This window comes from Alexandromys fortis, unplaced genomic scaffold, assembly GCF_014885135.2.
Source record: "Alexandromys fortis isolate MF-2015 unplaced genomic scaffold, M_Fortis_MF-2015_v1.1 scaffold_157, whole genome shotgun sequence".
Lineage (NCBI taxonomy): Eukaryota > Metazoa > Chordata > Mammalia > Rodentia > Cricetidae > Alexandromys > Alexandromys fortis.
In genome coordinates, this window is record NW_026068041.1 from 2,113,640 (window position 1) to 2,132,605 (window position 18,966).

Genomic DNA, 18,966 nt, shown 5'->3' on the forward strand with positions numbered 1-18,966 from the left:
TCTCTCTCTTCGGCTGTTTCCACTCCCTGTTAGCAGCCTTCCTTGGCAGGTATCCCACAGCTCTGGCATCTCCAACATCTTGGAGTCTCCAAGGCAATCCAGGCTTCACCTACACCACTTCAAGCAATGGCCTCTCTGGGCCTCCATGCAGGGACACCCTTGACATATGTCTGGCCTCAGTGGCTTTCCTTAGCCATATAAGGAGATTCTACAACCCCTTTCTTGTATCCTTGACTCTAAAGCCAGCACCACATGACCAAAGCTGGAAAGCTGCTTGCTGGGGCTGGGTCAGGGCCGGCTTGTTCCATTACATCTACATCTTCTTTCTGGTTTTGATGGTTTCCTTCACTATCTAACCTTGGCTGTCCTAGAACTCACTCTGTAGACCAGGTTGGCCTCGAACTCAGAGATCTGTCTGCCTCTACTTCCCAAGTGCTGGAATGAAAGGTGTGTGCCCACCATGCCCATCCCTAAATTTATTTTCGCAAGTTGGAAGCTTAGCTGGGTGGCTTCTGGCCCTGAGGTCACCACTCTCTCTGTTACATTCAAGACCAGGCTTTTCTTTAATCTGTTTATCTCTTCAAGCACAGGACTTAGTTTTATTCCACTTCCTGGTGCCCCTTTTCTCCTCAGTCTGTACATTTTCTATTTTACCTTGCTCAGCTTGCTCCTTTTCACTGTAGATCTATATAAGATTGGCCACTAATAACCATGACCCACGGTCAGAACTAGGCCATTTTGAAATCTCTGCCAGCACCATTAATCCAAAACTCTTCAATTTAGCCTCAGGCAGACTTTTCAGACAAGGGCAATAAGCAGCCACCGTCTTTGCCAAAATATCACAAGAACAATCTCGAGGTCATTTACTAACACTCTTAAGCTGTCATAATCTGCATTGCTTTTGCTCAGCACCACTGCCTCGTGTGCTTCGATAGTACGGCTCCTTAAGCCCTACTTAAAGCATTCAACTGCTTTTCCAGTCCAAACTTCCAAAATCCACTTCCATCAGCAAGCAGCAAGGTCAGGTCTGACACAACAACACCCCACTCCCTGGTGCCTACTTCTGTCTTAGTCACTGCTCTATTGCTTTGAAGAGACACAATGACCATGGCAACTCTTACAAAGGCAAGCATTTAATTGGGGACTGGCTTACAGTTCAGAGGTTTAGTGCATTGTCCTCACGACAGGAAGCATGGCAGCAGACAGGCAGGCATGGTGCTGGAGAGTGGCTGAGAGTTCTATATCTGGAGCTGCAGGCAGGAGAGAGAGAGAGAGAAAGCAGAGTTTCCCTGGGGGCCTTCCAGCTGCTCCCCACAGACATGTGTCCCTCTCACAGGGATCACACATGCACCCCCTTGAGATCTCTGCCAGCTCACCTGATGAGGGAAGATGACAGAGAACTAGAGGATGGGCGAATTCAGTTCAGGCATGGGTGGGGCTTTGGTGGGGTTCCTCACAGAGTCCACCACCAGGGATCTTCCTGAAGTCACTAGCTGCCAGGAAGTTCCAGGCACAGGGAATCCTGCAGGCATTCCTGTTCGGAAACGAGGATGGAGGAGACACACAATGTTTGGGTCCCCAGCGGTGCTGAGTCCCACAGACAGACATTGAATGACCCTTGAATGGGTTCCAAGGCAGGAAACAACTCTTCACTCGACGTCCTGTACTGTGAACTCACATCCAGGCTGAGCGATGTCTTAAAATTGCGGTCCATGGTGTCTGCTCATTCCATACACTCTGCATCCCTTGCACGTCCAGCTGGCAGCGCTTTGCTGGACAGACGTCGTGTCTTGTTTATCTGAGGAAGCTTCCTGAACAGCCTCTGCGAGGTGTTGCCTTCATTCCCATACAGTGGTTCTCAACCTTCCGAATGCTGCGACCCTTTAATACAGTTGTAGGGACCCCAGCCATAAAATTGTTTTATCACTACTTCATAACTGTAATTTTGCTACTGTTATGAATCATAATGTAAATATCTGCTATGCAGGATGGTCTTAGGCGACCTCTGTGAAAGGGTCATTCCAGTCAGCCATTTTCCTGGCTACTTCTTGGAATTAGTTCAGGAAACTAATTTAGAGCATAGGTCTGAAAAGGGAGAGGATACAGCAAGGGCGGCGACTGCACAATGGGTCAGGTGGAGGTGGCTCCACTTTCGAGTTGAGGTCTTCCAGGGACAGGGCTCACTTGGTTCTTTGAGGACACTGGGAGCTGTGGCCTGTGCTTCTTCTCAGGAACTGCCGGCCAGAGACTGCTGCAGTCCCCTCCACATGGCTTCTGCATGGGTCGGGTTCATGCATGGTGAGTCAGAGCAAGTCAACTGAAGGAAGTCAGGGAGAGGAAGGCAGATGTCATGGATCTAAGCCAGCATTCGTCACGTCATTTTGATCAAGAAACAAGCCACGAGGTCCAGTCTGTACTCGAGGATTGGCCAGCCTGTGAACCTAGGGGGAGTCATATCAGAAAAGGCACAATTATCAAATGTTAATTTTTATTTTGTGGTGCAGAGGATTGGCCTAGGGCCTCATGCATTCTAAGCCTTGACCCCAAGGAATTTAGTCAAGATTAGTAGGGAGTTTTGACTAACAATTTTTAAGGGAATAAAATTGATCTGGTTCCTACCCGATTTGAGGTTACCAGCAAATCAGCTTGCTGGGTGACAGTTACACACACACACACACACACACACACACACACACACACACACGCACACATGGGGGAGACACATATATGCACTCACGCACACATACGGGGGGGGGAGGGAAACACACACTCACACAGAGTCTCTCTGATTCAGCTCTTGGAGATCCTTTTGATGGTTAATTTTAGAATCACCTGGGCAGAGATTCTCAGAGGTTCTTTAGCTCAGGTTGGCCTGTGGGCACATCTGTAGGAGACTGTCTTGATTATATTCACTGATATGGGCGGGCACAACCCACTGTGGGCGCCACCATTCCCCAGGCTTGGGTCCTGGGCTATATAACAGTGGAGAAAGTGAGTCAGCCAAGTAGTAAGCTCACAAGCACTCCATTCTCTCTGCTCTGGACTGTGAGTGGGATCTGAGTAGCTGTTTCAAGTTCCTACCACCGCAACTTTTTCCTGCTAGGATGGACTGTAGCTGGCGTTGTGGGCTAAAAGAAATCCCCTTTCCCCAATTGCCTTTGTCAGGGTGTCTTACCACAGCACCGGGAATGAAGCCAGCACACTCTTCCAGCTCTCACTTCCTGCTTCTATTCTGTCCTTCCCTGAGTTTAAAGAACCTATATCAGGCCAGGCTTCATTACTGACATTACTACATTTGTAGAAATGTGGGGAACAACTCAACATGTGCTAAAAATAAGGGAATATAAACAAGAAAAAGATTGCAGGGTTGATGGTCTTGGGTCCAGGTTCTCCTAGTGGACTTCCCTCTCCTTCAGTGAACAGCCAATGGGTAAAATGAACTTGGGGTGAGGCTCAACCAGGCATTCATGAGTCCCTGGGTTTCATGCTCCCCTCACCCCCAAGATGCCTGTTTTAAGCTATGTTATGCAGAGGCCATGCGGAAGGAACAGAGGCATTCATTAACTCAGGAGCACAGATCCTTCACCCAATCATCCGTGAAGAACCATGCGACAGTTTTAAATAAACGGCAGAGGGGGGACTGAGGTGGTGGTCCCACAGCCAGGGCCTCCTGGAGCTGCAGGAAGAGAGGAGGAAGATGTGGGAGGAGATGGGGAGAGAGTAAGAGAATCCCAGTGACACAGTTATGTGAGAAAGACCCAGGTGGTGGCCCTGGCTAGCCGGAGCATCTGGTGACTGGCGGGTGGTTCTGGGGCCTGGGCTGAGCTGGATGCTGAAAGAGCAAGGACAGCTGCTGCATGGGGAGCCTGGTCAGGGCTGGCTGGACCTCTGGGGCCTCTCCGATCCGTTCTCAGCTGTCATCCTTTATGGAAAATGTCACCTGAAACCACTCAGCGTGTGCTGCTTTGTCTACAGGACCAAGCTCAGAAATTGTGGGTCCCAGAGCCAGAGTCCATGGAGCTGGGCCAGAAGCCAGGTAGGATAGGAACACTACCGGCAAAGACAGGTTTCTTGGGGTGGGGGGGTGGGGGTGGAGGACTCCCTTCCTTATCTTCTTTAGTCTAGCTGAGGTCTCCAGGTGGAATGGCCTAACTGACTCAGGACACTCTAAGGCCAGAAGAAAACTGGAGGGAAGAGCTTTTGGAGCCTCCAGCAGCCAGGCCTGGAAACTGATATTATGTGATCTGGGTCTCAAGTCTCTTGGGGTTAAGATGGGGTTGCTGAAGCCATTTCTCCAGCCCCACAACAACTCTTATAAAGGAAAACATTTAGTTGGTATAGTGTACAGTTTCAGAGGTTTACTCAGTTATCCTCATAGCAAGGCATGGCAGCCAGCAGGCAGACCTGGTGCTGGAGAAGGACCTGAGAGTTCTACATATCGATCCTTAGGCAACAGAGAGTGAACTATGTCACTGGGTGTAGCTTGAGCATAGGATACCTCAAAGTCCACCTCCACAGAAACACACTTCCTCCAATAAGGCCATACTGACTTCAACAAAACCACTCCTAATAATAGTGTCACTCCCTATGGGTTTATAGGGGCTGATTACATTCAAACTACCACATTATCCCTTCCATCCATCCATCCATCCATCCATCCATCCATCCATCCATCCATCTGCTCTGCTCTTAGAGCTCAGAAACTCGCTGGCTCTTTTTCCACTTGTCTTTCCAGAGCCTTGGTTCACTGCCAGACACATAGTACGAAGGCACACAGTGGACAAAAGGACTTCTGCTGAGTCCAAGAACACAGGACACAGCCAGGCCTGAAGTGCTACTAACCCTGAAGGGTGGCAGAAGACTAGCTTGGTTGTTATTGTTACTTCATAATGGCTCAGCAGATGAGGCAACCAGGAGGGCAGGCTGGAGACATAGCATCCCTGAACCTTGGGTCAGGAAGGGGTGTGGGTAGGGTTCACCCCTGCACTGGCTTTGTCTTCCTCGGGGCAGGTGAAGCTTCAGCCAACCAGGCAGGTGCTGTGTCTCTGTGTATCATGCTGTGGATTCCACCTCGATTCCTACTCTGGCAGCCTTAGTTTTCCCCGGAGGTCCCACTGCCTGGCTGCCTGCTGCTTTGGGCAGAACCCAGAAGGGGGCTGGGAGGGCCGTCTGGCTCGTCAGGCTCAGGCTCGAGGAGACAGTTTCTCCCTTTGCCTTTTGTGGGTAATAAAGGGGTGGGGACAAAGAGTGGAGCAAGAAAGGCAGGAGGAAGCGGGGAGAAAAGGGGAGAGATTGCCCAGTTTTCTCTGTGCCCTCTCCCTGGGGGACAAGAGGGGTTCCCAGCAGTGAAGTCTGATGTTTGCACCAGCCTGCCCTAAAAGCCTGACTGGTGACCACCAAACAGTAGGGTAGCAGCCAGGGTGGGTGAAGAAGGAAGGACCGTGCCCTCCCTCTCATGGAGTGGACTGGGTCCCTGCAGTGCAGAGAGGCTTTTTAAACAGTAGGTTAGAGTGCAGCGTGAAGTCAGATTTCATTTATACACAAAAGCAAAACAAGCTGTCTGTTGTAGACTTGGAAGACTCTTCAGGAATACTTAGGGGCAAGCTACCCAAACATTTCCGGCTGGCTCCTGGGGCTGAGGATGGGGGCAGGCTGGGAGGGGCATGAGGACTTGCGCACAGCGGGTGTACTGGCAGACACACCGCCACTTAGAACACATCACTTAGAGAGAACACTCCTGGTTAGCCCCATTCAGAGCCATCAGCTGTCACACGGTTTGCAGTGGGAATGAGAGGAGACGGTTCTTGGCCTGGACGAGGTGCTGGTGTTTCCTGTGGTCTGACACTACAGCCAGTCACTTGTTTTCTCCCTTACTAAAGGGCTCTAACGTTCTGGGCACCTTGGGGTATTGTGCAAGGCCCGAGACTGACCCACTACATGGACTTCACCTGTGAGATCCTCTCCCCTTATCTAGGAGGAGAAAGGTGTCGTGGAACTCACAGTGAGGTAGAAAGAAAAAACCCAGGGCTGTGAGGGTGGACTGTGGACAGTGTTGGGTGTTGAGCAGAGAACTGGCTCGACCAGCTTGGAAGTGTTTGTGGGTGTATGTGCATGCATGTGTGCATGAGTGTGTGTGTGCGCGCGCGAGCACACACACACACACACACACACACTTGAAGAAAGGGTCTGATTTACTTTCAAGAAAGGGGAGTGGGTGGTGGAGAGATGGCTCAGCAGTTAAGAGCCATAGTTGCTCATGTAGAAGACCCAGGTTCGATTCCCAGTACCCACATGGTGGCTCACAACTGTTTGTGACCCCAGTACCTGAGAACCCAAAGCTTTTTTCAGGCCTCCCACTGTATACATGCGGTGCATAAACATACATGTACATGCAGGCAGAAGACCTGTGTACATAAAAATAAAAGTTAAAAACTTCAAAAAAAGGGGGGGGGACTGCCTCAGCATGGAGTGGACCAGTCTAGGGGAGGCTGAGAGATGGCGTGTCTCGGGGTGTGCAGGGAGGGCAGCAGCAGTCCCTTGTCTGAGCCAGGGATGACAGGAGTGGAGGTCCATGGGATGAGGCTAGCAGTCTTTCTGGCATCAGGAGTTTTGAAGTGATACAAGCGGGAATAAGAGAGGGAGCCATTAGTGTCCCTGAGATCCTGGGAGGTGGTTAGGACGGAAGGCAGAGGTGGTGTCGGGGAGCAAAGACCAAGGCTGGGACCCCATTCTGGTACTTTGCAGTCCTGAAATTTGGCCAAGCCAAGAGTCACCTCTGCCACCCCCATGCTTATTGGATTCATCTAATGGTTTCTTGGGGTTCACAGTGGGAAAGGGAGCTTACCAAAGTGAGCCAGGGGACACCAAGGCACAGAGAGGCCAGATCTCTTGTTTAAAGGCCATGCTGTTAGGACTAATTAAGGCTGGACAGGCCTGGGTCACAGCCCCTACGGTCATAGCTCTATGGGGACAACCCTGTCGTGTGGAGGTCTGCTCACTGACCTTTCTCTGTCTCTCCCTCTCCCTTTTCTCACCTTGCCTTGGGATCCTTTGCTCTCTCTGCTCCATGCCCTTGTCTGCCTCTGGCTCTCCGGCTTTTGTCTGCTTTCTTTCCGCTGATTCCTCTGTCACCTTTCCTGCTTCTGCTTCCCACACCTGTCTTGTGGCTTCCTGTCTCTCCCGGCCCCCCTTTCCCACCTGCTCAGGTACAACCACTTTGACAAGGACCCACCCAGACAACAAGGAGGGCCAGCAGGACATGGACTCCCGGAGAGCTGCCCGTAGCAACTTGGACAGCTCCATATTCAAGCACCAGCCAGGGCTCCCTCAGAGCCCTCGAGGCAGTCCCCTGGGCCAGGGCCACCTGGAGGTCCCACCTCCGCCACCAACTCCTGCCAGCAGGACTTCTCTGACCATGGGCTCACAGCCCATGATCAGATCCAACTCGAGAGAATCCAGGGAGACCCCAGAGCGGACAGTATCCCTGAGCCAGAAGGACAGCGCCATTCCTGAGAACATCCGCCACAAGTTTGGGAGCAAGGTGGTGGACCATCTGATCTCTGAGGAGCAGGTGAAGAGCAGGGACGTGGGAGACTGATGGTGGGAGAGGGTTGTGTGGAGACTTCGTGAGTTCAGATTCCATTCCTGGAACCGGTCCCTAAACTGTTAGGAAGTGGTGTTTACTGAGACCTGCTACGCATTAGGCGCTGTGTGCTGTCTCAAGCCTTCGTGCGTGATGACTATGAGACAAGAGGTATTACTTCCATTTCACACGAAGTCCAAGGCAAGAGGAGCTAAGCAAGTCAGCCACATCTACCCAGTCACGTGGATGAGGATCTAGAGCCTGTTCTAGAACCCTGGCTGCTACCAACGTTGCAATTACAAGTCTGTTGTTTGCATTAGACATTTTCAATCTGAACACATCTCCTAAGAGGGCCAACATGCGTGTATAGACTATACACTTACTGGGTATCAGAGACCCAGGTTTGGACCATGGCTCTATATCTGTGGCTCTATTCCTGTGACTCTATTTCCCTAGTGGCTCTATTTCCACAGGCCAGGTGACTCTTGTTAAATTGCTTTCTGTCTCTGGCCTTCAGGTACTAGATCTGCAAAATGAAGCACCCAAACCATTCAGGCTGATGAATCCATGGCAGGCATATCACAAGTCTAGCCCTATTCATGGAAGGCATGAGTAATCAATCCTGGCATTCTTCCCCACCTGCTCTATTATTCTAGACAACCATTACTTATCAATTGGAAATTGAGATTAGATTCACCTGCCAGTTTTAGTCAAAGGATAAGCTCAATTCATATTGAGTCTTATTTTAAGGCCACCGTTTCAACGACTCTAGTCTGTGGTCAGCAGGGCAGAGGTTACTGCTTCCTTTTAAACAGAGGGTAGCTGGGACCAGGAAAGGCATTGTGTGTGATCGCTCAGAGCCACAAGGCCAGTAGATCTGTGCAATAAAAGACACGGGGTCAGGGCCCTCCCGGGTTGGCTCTAATTTGTCATTTCAAGGTATAACAACTCCACCCATCAGACACTCTGGGGGTGGGTCATGGCCTTAAATGTCCCTCCCTACTTGGAGGGACTTGTTCCAGTGGAGATGGGTGTGTTCACTCTTGGCCTTGGAAAGACGCCATTTCTGTTTAGCCACCATTTGCCTGTCCACTGCAGCTTCCAGGACACAGGTCCCCGGTGCCATGGAAGTGGCAAATGTCTGAACTGAAAGCTCTTCTAGGCTCTCAGGTTTGCCTTCACCCAGATTTTACAAGCAGAGAAACCGAGGCCCAGAGAGGTTCCAAGACCTGCTGAAGTCAAGAGCTGCTCTATGTCAAAACGGGCTCATATTCAGGTTTCCTGACCCATAGGCCCAGACTCGTCCCTTTGGGCCTCAGTTTCTTTCTTGATATGAGGAAGACGTTGGTCTCAGTGTAAACTAAGAAGTTTGGCTTGTGGGACGCCTTGATAGTAAGCCGCAAGCTATGTAAACTGGGGAAGTCTGGCCTTTTAAAGTCCTGTTTCCTCATTTCTAAAATGGTGGGGACAGGTTTACCCTATGAAGACCCTCTTCCTGATGGTGTACACAGTAAGAGCTCAATACGTGTAGAATCACTGCCTGATGGTGTACACAGTAAGAGCTCAATATGTGTAGAATCACAGCCTGATGGTGTACACAGTAAGAGCTCAATATGTGTAGAATCACAGCCTGATGGTGTACACAGTAAGAGCTCAATGTGCGTAGAATCACTTAAGACTGGGAGGAGGAAATGGATGGGGAGGTGCAGAGCTTGCCCTGGGGATTAAGCGTGCAGTGGGGAAGGCAGGGGAGCGGGGAGCAGGCCTGTCCTTACCTTCCCATGATTTGGCTCTTTCCTTTGCCTCCTCCTTCAGGCTCAAAAGGCCATTGGTGAAATCTTTGAGGGCCAGAAGAGGTCAAGCTCATGGCCCAGCAGGACCCAGAGCCCTGCACAAATCTCCTCCATCTTCGCAGACTACTATGACCTGGGCTACCACATGCGGTCCAACTTGTTTCAAGGTCAGATTACAAAGGCCAGGGTGGGACCATGAGCATGCGTGGTCCAGAGAACATTGGGCACAGAAGGCCTTTGGGGTGTCCACCCTACCTGGACCTTAAGGCCCCAATGCATAGCTCCACAGATACTCAATTTAGAAGTACCCAAGGTATCCTTCATGCTGGCATGTCCTACAGGAATGCCAGGACCAGCTAGACCCTGGCTGGTGTGTCTTCACTGTGCAGGTGATGCAGCCCACTTGGCAGTGAGGCCCCAACACCCGATACCTCTGGTTCTCTAGGCCCAGGCACCCCTGACCTGACACCTTTGGTGACAGTGACAATATCAGCTTTCTTGGGTTCAAAGGTCAGTTGGCTGGGGATGACTATGAGCAAGGAGCCCTCCCTATGCAACCAGGTTGATAACCAGTGTGGCCCTTATGGCCACGGGCAGGATTCCAGTACAGGGGTTAGGGTGACAGGCCATTCATTTGTCTTCCCCGGAACCTAGTGGTGGCATCACTTGGAGGAAAGGACAGGTGAATTGGAGGGGTGCCATTTCTAGAAGGTTAATTTGACCTGTCTAATCCTGTTTGGCTCTGAGGTGCCATGAACTTCATGTCATGGCTGGGCTTGCAGCCAGGTGCTCAAGATCTGTCGTGTGAAGAGAAGTAGGACTCACAAGGACAGTTCCTAGGGCTAAGAGGATTCCCCAGGCTTCCTCGATTGCTGAGATGGGGTACACAGTGAGCATGCAGGGGCTTCTCGCTACACCCTTTCCCCTCAGTTTCCGTCAAGGGCCCACTTTCCTAGGTCCTCCTCCCTCCCGCTTTCTCCAGTGCTCCTAGGGTCTGGCAGACCTCTTTCCCCTGGCTTGGGTCCCTGTCACCCGAGGAACCAGACACACATTGGAAGCCTCTCTGGGTTTTTCTTTGAGCTTGAGGAAGAGGTGGTGCAGGGGGAGGAAGGCCAGATCAGATCAAATTGCCCTCTCTTTTGGAGCCCGGAATTCTGCCTTTTCTCATTGACACTGGTCACCCAAAAGTTCTTACCTACAACGTTATAAAATGTGAACATAAGCATGAAAGAATACTGTTCTTAAGAGTCTGTGTTCCCCTCACCCAGCCTAGGCAGAGGAAGTGTGCCAAGGGTGAGCAGGAACCAGTTCCTGCCAGCTCGCAAAGCTAGACTCACAAGGGGCCATTGTTGGGTTTTCCTGAAGTGACTGGCATACAAATGTTATCTTACAACTAGGTGGGAGTAGCCTGTACGGGGAGACTGGCACCAGAATGAGGGCTTCGACCCGCAGCACTCTAAGCATGTGACCGCTAGTGTCCGTGTCAAGGCCCCACCATGGGGATTCATTCACCTTGGCATTTGTGGATGGCAGTGGTGAGGTGTGCTGTATTGAGGCAGGGTAGAGAAGCCAGACCAGGGTAGAGAAGTCTTTTCCAAGGTAGAGTAGGAGACTAAGCTAGTACGGGAGGCAGAGGAATGGGCTCACTCGGCTTGAATGAAGGATCGCTCCAACGCCGTGTGGAGGAGGACGTGGGGAGCTGTGGGACCGGGTAGGGCAGACTCGGGGACAGCAGTGAGGAAGGACTATAAACATCCAGGAGGGGGACCCATTATGGTGGCCTGGTATGCTTATTAGCCTTTTGTTATTGTAACAGGAATGCCCAAGATACTCAACTTATTAAAGGGTTAACTAGGTATGGTGGTACATGTCCATAATCCCAGCACTCAGGAGGCAGAGGCAGGGGGATTATTATGAGTTTGAGGACAGCCTAGACTACCTAGTGAGTTCCATGTTAGCCTTGGTGACAAGAATAAAACCCTTAAACCAAAAGCAGAGGAGATCTTTCTCATGGCTCATGTCTTCGGAGGTCACCTAGGCTACCATCAGTTGGCTTCTTGTCCTTCTGGGGCTGCGGTGAGGCACAACAGCGTGGCAGGGTGTTTGTGATGGAACAAAGCTCTTCAACCTCATGACTGACAAGTGAAAACAAAGGGGAAAAAATGCAAGTCCCATTATCCCATAGGGGATCCTCCTTCCCCGCCCAGTGACCTGAAGTCTCCCAGTAGGTCCTACCTTGGTTTCTGCCATTAGTGCCAAACTGGGCATTAAGCGTTCGACATTGGCCCTTGAAAGACATTTCAGGTCCAGTTGCTGGGCTGGTGCACTGTACATCTGGATGGCACTGTGTGCCAAGTGGCAGCTCAGGAGGGCTCAGGTCACACAGCCCCAGGCACAGGAGCCTGGGCATTTGTGTATGGGTGGGGTAGTAGATCAGGCAGAGCAGGCTAAAGAATGGACTTGGGTGTGAGAGCAGGATTTGGGCTGATTTCAAAGCAGTTTACCTGAGCAGCCTGAAGAAAGCTACTTGGCTGTGGAGTTGGAGTCTTCCTGCAGGAGTGAAAGGAAACACAGGCTATGCTGAGTCATGGATCTAATCCTTTCTGCTTTCTCAGGCTTGCTTTAAGCCCTTAATCCACTTCAAATCCACTTCTGTGGGCAGGGAGAAGGATTCCTTTCTAATTCTTTTGTGTGGAGTATTTATCTCTCCAAGAGTCCTATCCTTCCCACCTCTTCCACCCCACCCCCCAGGTGTCTGCCTTCAGGTTTCCACATGCAAAAGGCTCTGGTGTGGTTGAATTTTCTTGGTGGCCATACCCAGCTCTCAAATAAATACACGGAGACTTACTCTCACTTATGAATGCCCGGCCTTTGCTTGGTTTAGTTTTAGCCAGCTTTTCTTACATTATCCTGCCTGCCTTTTGCTCCTGGGCTTTTACCTTTCTTTATTCTCTATACCTTTCTTTCCTTCTTATTTTGTGGCTGGATGTGTAGCTGCCCCCTCCCCAGCATCATTCTCTTATTCTCCATTTCTGCTCCTCCCTCTTCTGTTTATTCTGTCTAGCGTCCCTGCCTATTTCTCTTTTCTGCCTAGCTATTGGCTGTTGAACTCTTTATTAGACCAGTCAGGTGTTTTAGGCAGGCACAGTAACACAGCTTCACAGAGTTAAACAAATGCAACACATCTTTGCACGATGAAATAAATATTCCACAGCATAAACAAATTAGCGCATCTTCACCTACTATTCCTAGACTACTGGTTCTCCTATCTGGCCACCCATCTAGTATGCCACTGTGGTCACTGAAATATTGTAAGGTATCTGAGAACACACACCTTCTTGCCCCCAGCACTGCCACTAAAAGTACTGGGTGTAGGGGAATGTGTTACAGTAGTGGTAATAGGAAGCCAGGATATACTTAGGGCCACAATCGGGCAGTTCTGGAGGGTTTCTGGGCCCTTCATTGTGAGGATTGTTTGAGGATCAATTAGACAATTTCCAGGAAAATCCTCTTTGGGATTTTGATTGGAGCACATTGACTCGGTTAATCAATTCAGGGGTGTAGTAGGAGCGGCAGGCTGTTTCCCGCCACCGGGGAGGGCTCCCGGCCACTGGCTAGCTTTACCCAAAATAATTACATGGAAACTGTATTCTTTTAAACACTGCTTGGCCCATCAGCTCTAGCCTCTTACTGGCTAACTCTCACATCTTGATTAACCCATTTCTAATGAGTGTAGCACCACAAGGTGGTGTCTTACCGGGAATATTCTTAACCTGCATTCATCTTGGAGAGGAGAGCTATGGCAACTGACTGACTCGGCTTCTTTCTCCCAGCATTCTGTTCTGTCTACTCTGCCTACCTAATTTTCTGTCCTATCAAAAGGGCCAAGGCAGTTTCTTTATTAACCAATGAAAGTAGCACAAAACAGAAGACTCTCCCACATCACATGGGCAATTGTCAGTGTGGTACTAATTCATTTTCCAATTTATCAGTGTGCTAAACAGCTTCTTCCATTTAAATCTTCCTTCAGTATTTTGTAATTTGGGGTAAGAAAATCTCATTTTGCCACTTATCGCAAATGGATTTCTTTTTCTTTGTTTTTGTTCTGAGTGAGAATCTCACTATGTAGCCCAGGCTGGCCCAGAACTCAGGGTGACCCTCTTAACCTCAGCTTCTCAAGTGCTTGGGTCATAAATTACCATCCTATTGTAGAAGATAACTATTTAAAATGGTATTTCCTGGGGCTGGGGATGTAGCCAAGTGGCAAAGCATTTGCTCAGCATGTTTGAGGCCCTAGGTTCAGTCTCCAGAATTACTTTTGCTATGCAGCATGGAGGGGCATGCACACACACACACACACACACACACACACACACACACACACACTCACAAGGTGAACTGGAATTGTGTAGCTACCACAGATGGAGGCTCCAGAGTCTGGGTTTGGCTTTGGCTTGGACTGGCAACTGCTTCAGCCCCCAGGGCCAGGATTCATGAAGAGGAGAGGGGGCGGGCCCCCCAAAGTCCTGCAGTCTTTGACTTCGCTGTTGCAGGCTGAAGTGTGGCAGGGGTTTGAAATCAAACACAGTGGTGAGTTTTGCTGTCACCTTGTGTCCTCACCCCTGCTGTCTCCTCACGCCCCCGCCCTGGAGTCTGATGTTTGGGGATGTTCTTGGTGCTTCTGTTGGTGCCCTGCGCACCCACCCTCTGAAAGCCTGGGGGTCTTGGGGTTGCACGTCTCTCTACTGCCTGTGGTTGCTTCACAGAAGCATGGTGTTCTCTGTACTGGAGACACAGCTGGCCCACGTGGCTCTGACCCATCTCAGTCTGAAGATTTTTATTCTGTTATGGCCGTCCTCCAGACTCTGAGGCAATGCATGAGCTCCCAAAGCAAACCCTAATCCCATCTAGTGAGATTTATTCTGAGAGGTGAAAAGCGGGTTTCATCTCTGCCTCGGGGAATCTAAAAAGAAAAAGCAATCCTTTTAAACGATGCTAGCCGCCATACCCCCCTAATCTGGCCCTTTGACAGCCTCACCTAGGGCCTGCCTTCAAGTTCTGTCCAGGGACTGTCATGTTGCCGCTTTGATCCCGGTTGCCATCAGGACTGGGGGGCTTTGACCAAACCTCTAACTCACTGTTATGTAAGCCTTGCCAGCTGTAAACCCCAAGCCTGCAAGTTTGTTTTTCAGAGTGATTTCTATCTTGGCGGCCTCATCCTCAGAGAATGTGGCCTGCAGGAACTTTGTGGGTCCGTGGATGTTGTTGGGAGCTGCTTTACAGACCAGCCCACGACTGCGTTTGCAGATCTCAGGAGCTTTCGGCTGGTCTTTTGGCTCGAGGCTTTGTGTTTGCCTAGAGGGAGAGGCCTGTTAATGATTCTCCACGAATCCTGTCATTCTTTAATACTACTCTTCGCTTGATCTATTAATTAGTGAAAGGTGAACCTCTAAATCCTTCCTGATGGTAACAGGTTCATCAGTTTCTCTCTTGATCTTGCTATGTCTATTCAGATACTCGCAATAAAGCAAGCTTAGGATCATGAGGCTAACTCACATAGTTATTTATATAAATTTTTAAAAAGATTTTATTTTTAATGTGCATGTATGAAGGGGTAGGGAACTCACACACATACTGTGTCATGCCTGTAGAGGTCAGAGGACAATTTGCAAGAGTCTGAGCTCTGCTTTCACCATATGAGTGCCAGGGATTGAACTCGGTCAGGTCATGGAATTGACGGCAAGCGCCTCTACCTGCCGAGCTATAGTGCCAGCCCCTGTTATTTTTATGTCTCCTACTGCTGTTGACTTACAGGCTGTTTTGTCTGGTACGGGTGTAGCCGGGGCAGCTTGTGTCCAGCTCACATTTTGTCTGATGTATCTTTTTCTAGCCTTTCGTATTTATCCTCTCCTTGTGTCTTTTTTTTAAATGTATGCTTTAAATAATACAGGTCTGGAATTATTTATTCTGGCAATCTGTTCTCCAGAAAAACCAGTGAGTGAAGTCAGTTTTTATTTCTGTTGCTGATGAATTTGGGTCGATCCATGCTTTCTTTGTGTTTTCTATTTTTTTTTTCTTTTTCTTTTTTTAAATTTGCACAAGCTTTCTTCTTACTCTCCCAAGTCAGATTTTTTTTTTCTTTTTTGGTGTTCTTTTCATTTTCTAGTTATTTTTGACATTTTCGGGTGCATCGCAGACACATCCTCATCGGAAGGCATGGGAGGGGTCCTCTGCCTTCTCAGGCCTACCGAAGGCTGTTGTTACTCTCCCACCTCTCTCCGTGCAATGCCCGCCTGTTTTAAAGTCAAAAGGTTGAGCTGCCCTGGCCGGGCTCTTTAACTTTGCAGCTGTGTGACTTTGAACACTCAGCCTCAGTCTGTGCCCCAACAGTGAGCAGGGGTCAATCGATCCATTGATCTGTTGTCTCAGCTGCTTCCTAGGAGGGCTGATTCAGTAAGGGCGTTCTCTGGAGGGAACAGTTTGGAATTATCCTTAGCTCCTTGGATATCTTCACTTGCAGCAGGTTGGGGGTGTGGCTCAGTGTGGAACTCTGACCTAGTGTGGTAGGTGTTGCTCTTGACAGCCACACTGATTGGACTGAGGTCTAGAAGATTAGTAAGCCGGCTCTGGTGTGTCTGGAAGGCAGTTTCCAGAAATATCAACTAAGTGTGTGTGTCAGGGTGTGGGGTGGAGGGGTATGGAGTGGAGGATGGAGAAGTGTGGGTGAAGAGTTGAAGGGTGTGGGTGGAAGGGTGTGGGTAGAGGGTGGAGGAGTATGGAGTGGAGGGTGGAGAGGTGTGGGTGAAGGGTTGAGGGTTGAGGGGTGTGGGTGGAGGGTTGAGGGTTGAGGGGTGTGGGTGGAGGGTTGAGGGTTGAGGGGTGTGGGTGGAGGGTGGAGGAGGGTGGAGGAGTGTGGAGGTAAGGTGAAAGTCTACCCAGGATGTGGGTGGCACCTTCCTTGTTTCCTGGCTACCATGATATGAGCTCCCCTCCTCCTAAACCCTTTAACTGAAACCTCTGGAACCATGGGGTAAAATACCCCTTAGCTTCCTTCAGTTCTTTAGCTCAGGCATTTGCCACAGTGACCAGAAACTGGTTGACACTGTGACTCTTGCCAGAGATGTGAGCTCCGTGCTGTGACTAAACCTGAGCATGGGATTCTGAGACTAGCTTGTGGGAGGAATCTGGAAATTTTGGAGTTTTGAGCTAGAGAAATCCTGGAGAGCTACAGGCTCAACTAAAGGGTGATTCTCTGGGAAGCAGAGGAACCCACACCACCAAGGCACACGTAAACAGTGGACTATTATGGTGTGTTCAGATGGGAACAAGGATTCTCCTGGGAACTGGGCTAAAGGCCATTCATGCTAGAGCCTGACAAGGTGTCTACTTTTATCCCTGCCCTGAGACTCTGTGGGAAGCTGAGTTTAAAAGGCTTCAATGGGCTGGAGAGATGAGATGGCTCAGCGGTTAAGAGCACTGGCTGTTCTTTCAGAGGATGGGAGTTCGGCCCCCAACACCCACACGGCGGCTCATAACCATAACTCCGAAATCTGGCACCCTTACACAGACATGCATACAGGCAAAACACCAATGCACATAAAATAAAAACAAATAATAAAAAAAGATTGGCATAATCTTCCCAATCTTGAAAGAAGACCGTATCTCCTAGGGTAGGTAAATAATCCAAGACTCAGAGAGTTTAACACCGAGGCATGTTAAACTCTCCCACTCCCCTCTTTTCCATGCAAACTGACACTGAGATACAGCACAGGGTGCATAGGGTGCCGTACGTTCAATGACTCGGGGATTTCTCCACGGTGTCTACAGGGCCACCCCAGGAGACAAAGAGCCTCATGAAGGCTTCCTACACGCCAGAGGTGATTGAGAAATCAGTGAGGGATGCTGAGCACTGGCATGGCAGGAAGACGGATGAGCTAGGTAAGTGGAAGCTGGGCTGCGGGGCGGTCCTCTCCTCCCTGGACAGGGCGAGTGTCTGCAAGGTGCAGAGCAGGAGGCAGGGGCCTGGGGCTGGGGTGACAAGACACTGAGTGGGTCTGGACCTCCTGGAAGCTGCTGGCCCCTGTGATGGTTTTTCCCCTCATCCCTGCAGGACGGTGGCACAGGAAAAATGCCATGAATATGAACTTGCAAAAGGCACTGGAAGAGAAATATGGAGAAAAGGGCAGATCCAAGGGCAAGTAGCTGAAAGGACATTGGAAGGAAGCTCGTGGAGAGTGCTATCAATAAAGAAAGGCGGGCCCAGGTCTGAGCCCTGCCCCTGCGTGCTGTTTTTCTTCGTGCTGGGATGGGGACCCATGTGTGGGGCTGGAGGAACAACTGAGGAGGATGGACGCTCTGAGCAGCTAGGTTTCCGAGACCCCCTCTTCATGGCTTCCTCTGCGACCTCAGGAAGAGTTGGGAGAGTTGAGCCAGAGTGCTCAACTGGGTGACAGGCCCTCTACTGGACATTGCTAGGTTATACCCTTCGTGTGGCCCCTGGCCGATTTCAACTGTCTCTAGGTGTTTATTCCTCTCCCATGAACCTGCAGACTTCAGAGGAATTGGCCATGTCATCTAACCTAGGAGCAGATCTCATGGGTCTCCCATATGTAGAGTGATTGGTTCAGAAATGGGCACATGGCTCAGTTTGAACCAGTGAGATAGACGGACGACAAAGGCCATGCACGAGATGTTGCCTGCTAAGCACTTTTCTGAGCTGGGCATGCAGCAGAGCATTTGTTATTCCCAACATTCTGAATGAAGAGCCAGGAAGCCACATAGACGATTTTGGCAGACATTGGAGAACCAGAGAAATTGCGGACACCTCAGGACAGTCTAAGTCTTCCTGGACCTCGCAGAAGTCACCCAGTTCTGGACCACAGTAGGGATGGGTACTACTGTTGGGTTGATTGTCACAGCTTGATGGGTGCCACATCTGAGATGGTACCACAGTTGGGAAGGGTACCGCAGATAGAAAGGATGCTATGAATGGGATGGGCTGTACCACATCTGGAAGGGTACCATAGATGGAAGGGATACTATGGATAGGATGGGCATCACATCTGGAATGGTACCATAGATGGAAAGGATACTCTGGATGGGATCAGTACCACATCTGAGATGATACCACTGTTGGGATGGGTACCACATCTGGGATAGTACCCCAATTGGGAAGGGTACCACAATGGAAAGGATACTCTGGGTGGGATGGGTACCACATCTGGGATAGTAGTACCCCAATTGGGAAGGGTACCACGATGGAAAGGATACTCTGGATGGGATGGGTACCTCATCTGGGATGGTACCATACATGGTATAATACTATATAGTTGGGAAGGGTTCCACAGCTGAGAGGAGCATTGTAACTGGGATGGGTACCACAGCTGGGCTGACTACTTCAGTTACTAAATATGAATACATCAATAAAGATGGTTAACACGCCTTTAATCCCAGCACTCGGGAGACAGAGGCAGGTGGATCTCTGTGAGTTTAAGGCCAGCTTGGTCTACAAGAGCTAGTTCCAGGACAGGCTTGGACAGGCTTCAAAGCTACAGAGAAACCCTGTCTCAACTCCCCCCCCCCCCCCCCCCC

The 18,966-nt window shown here is 50.1% G+C and overlaps 1 protein-coding gene across 1 annotated transcript; it reads left to right on the plus strand.

Moving 5' to 3' along the window:
* The first annotated feature begins 3,969 nt into the window (after positions 1 to 3,969).
* Positions 3,970 to 17,656, plus strand: Cimip4 (ciliary microtubule inner protein 4). The gene is made up of 5 exons (XM_050165703.1): positions 3,970 to 4,036; positions 7,206 to 7,570; positions 9,398 to 9,542; positions 17,203 to 17,313; positions 17,486 to 17,656. The coding sequence occupies exons 1-5, from the start codon at positions 4,015 to 4,017 to the stop codon at positions 17,575 to 17,577; spliced, it is 735 nt and encodes a 244-aa protein (XP_050021660.1). The 5' UTR covers positions 3,970 to 4,014; the 3' UTR covers positions 17,578 to 17,656.
* Positions 17,657 to 18,966: the final 1,310 nt, after the last annotated feature.

Excerpts from the sequence above, each read along its gene's own strand:
- Cimip4 (XM_050165703.1), top strand. The coding sequence starts at position 4,015 with ATGGAGCTGGGCCAGAAGCCAG. Across the intron at positions 4,037-7,205 it reads GGAGCTGGGCCAGAAGCCAG|GTACAACCACTTTGACAAGG; the intron begins GTAGGATAGGAA and ends CCACCTGCTCAG. Across the intron at positions 9,543-17,202 it reads GCGGTCCAACTTGTTTCAAG|GGCCACCCCAGGAGACAAAG; the intron begins GTCAGATTACAA and ends CGGTGTCTACAG.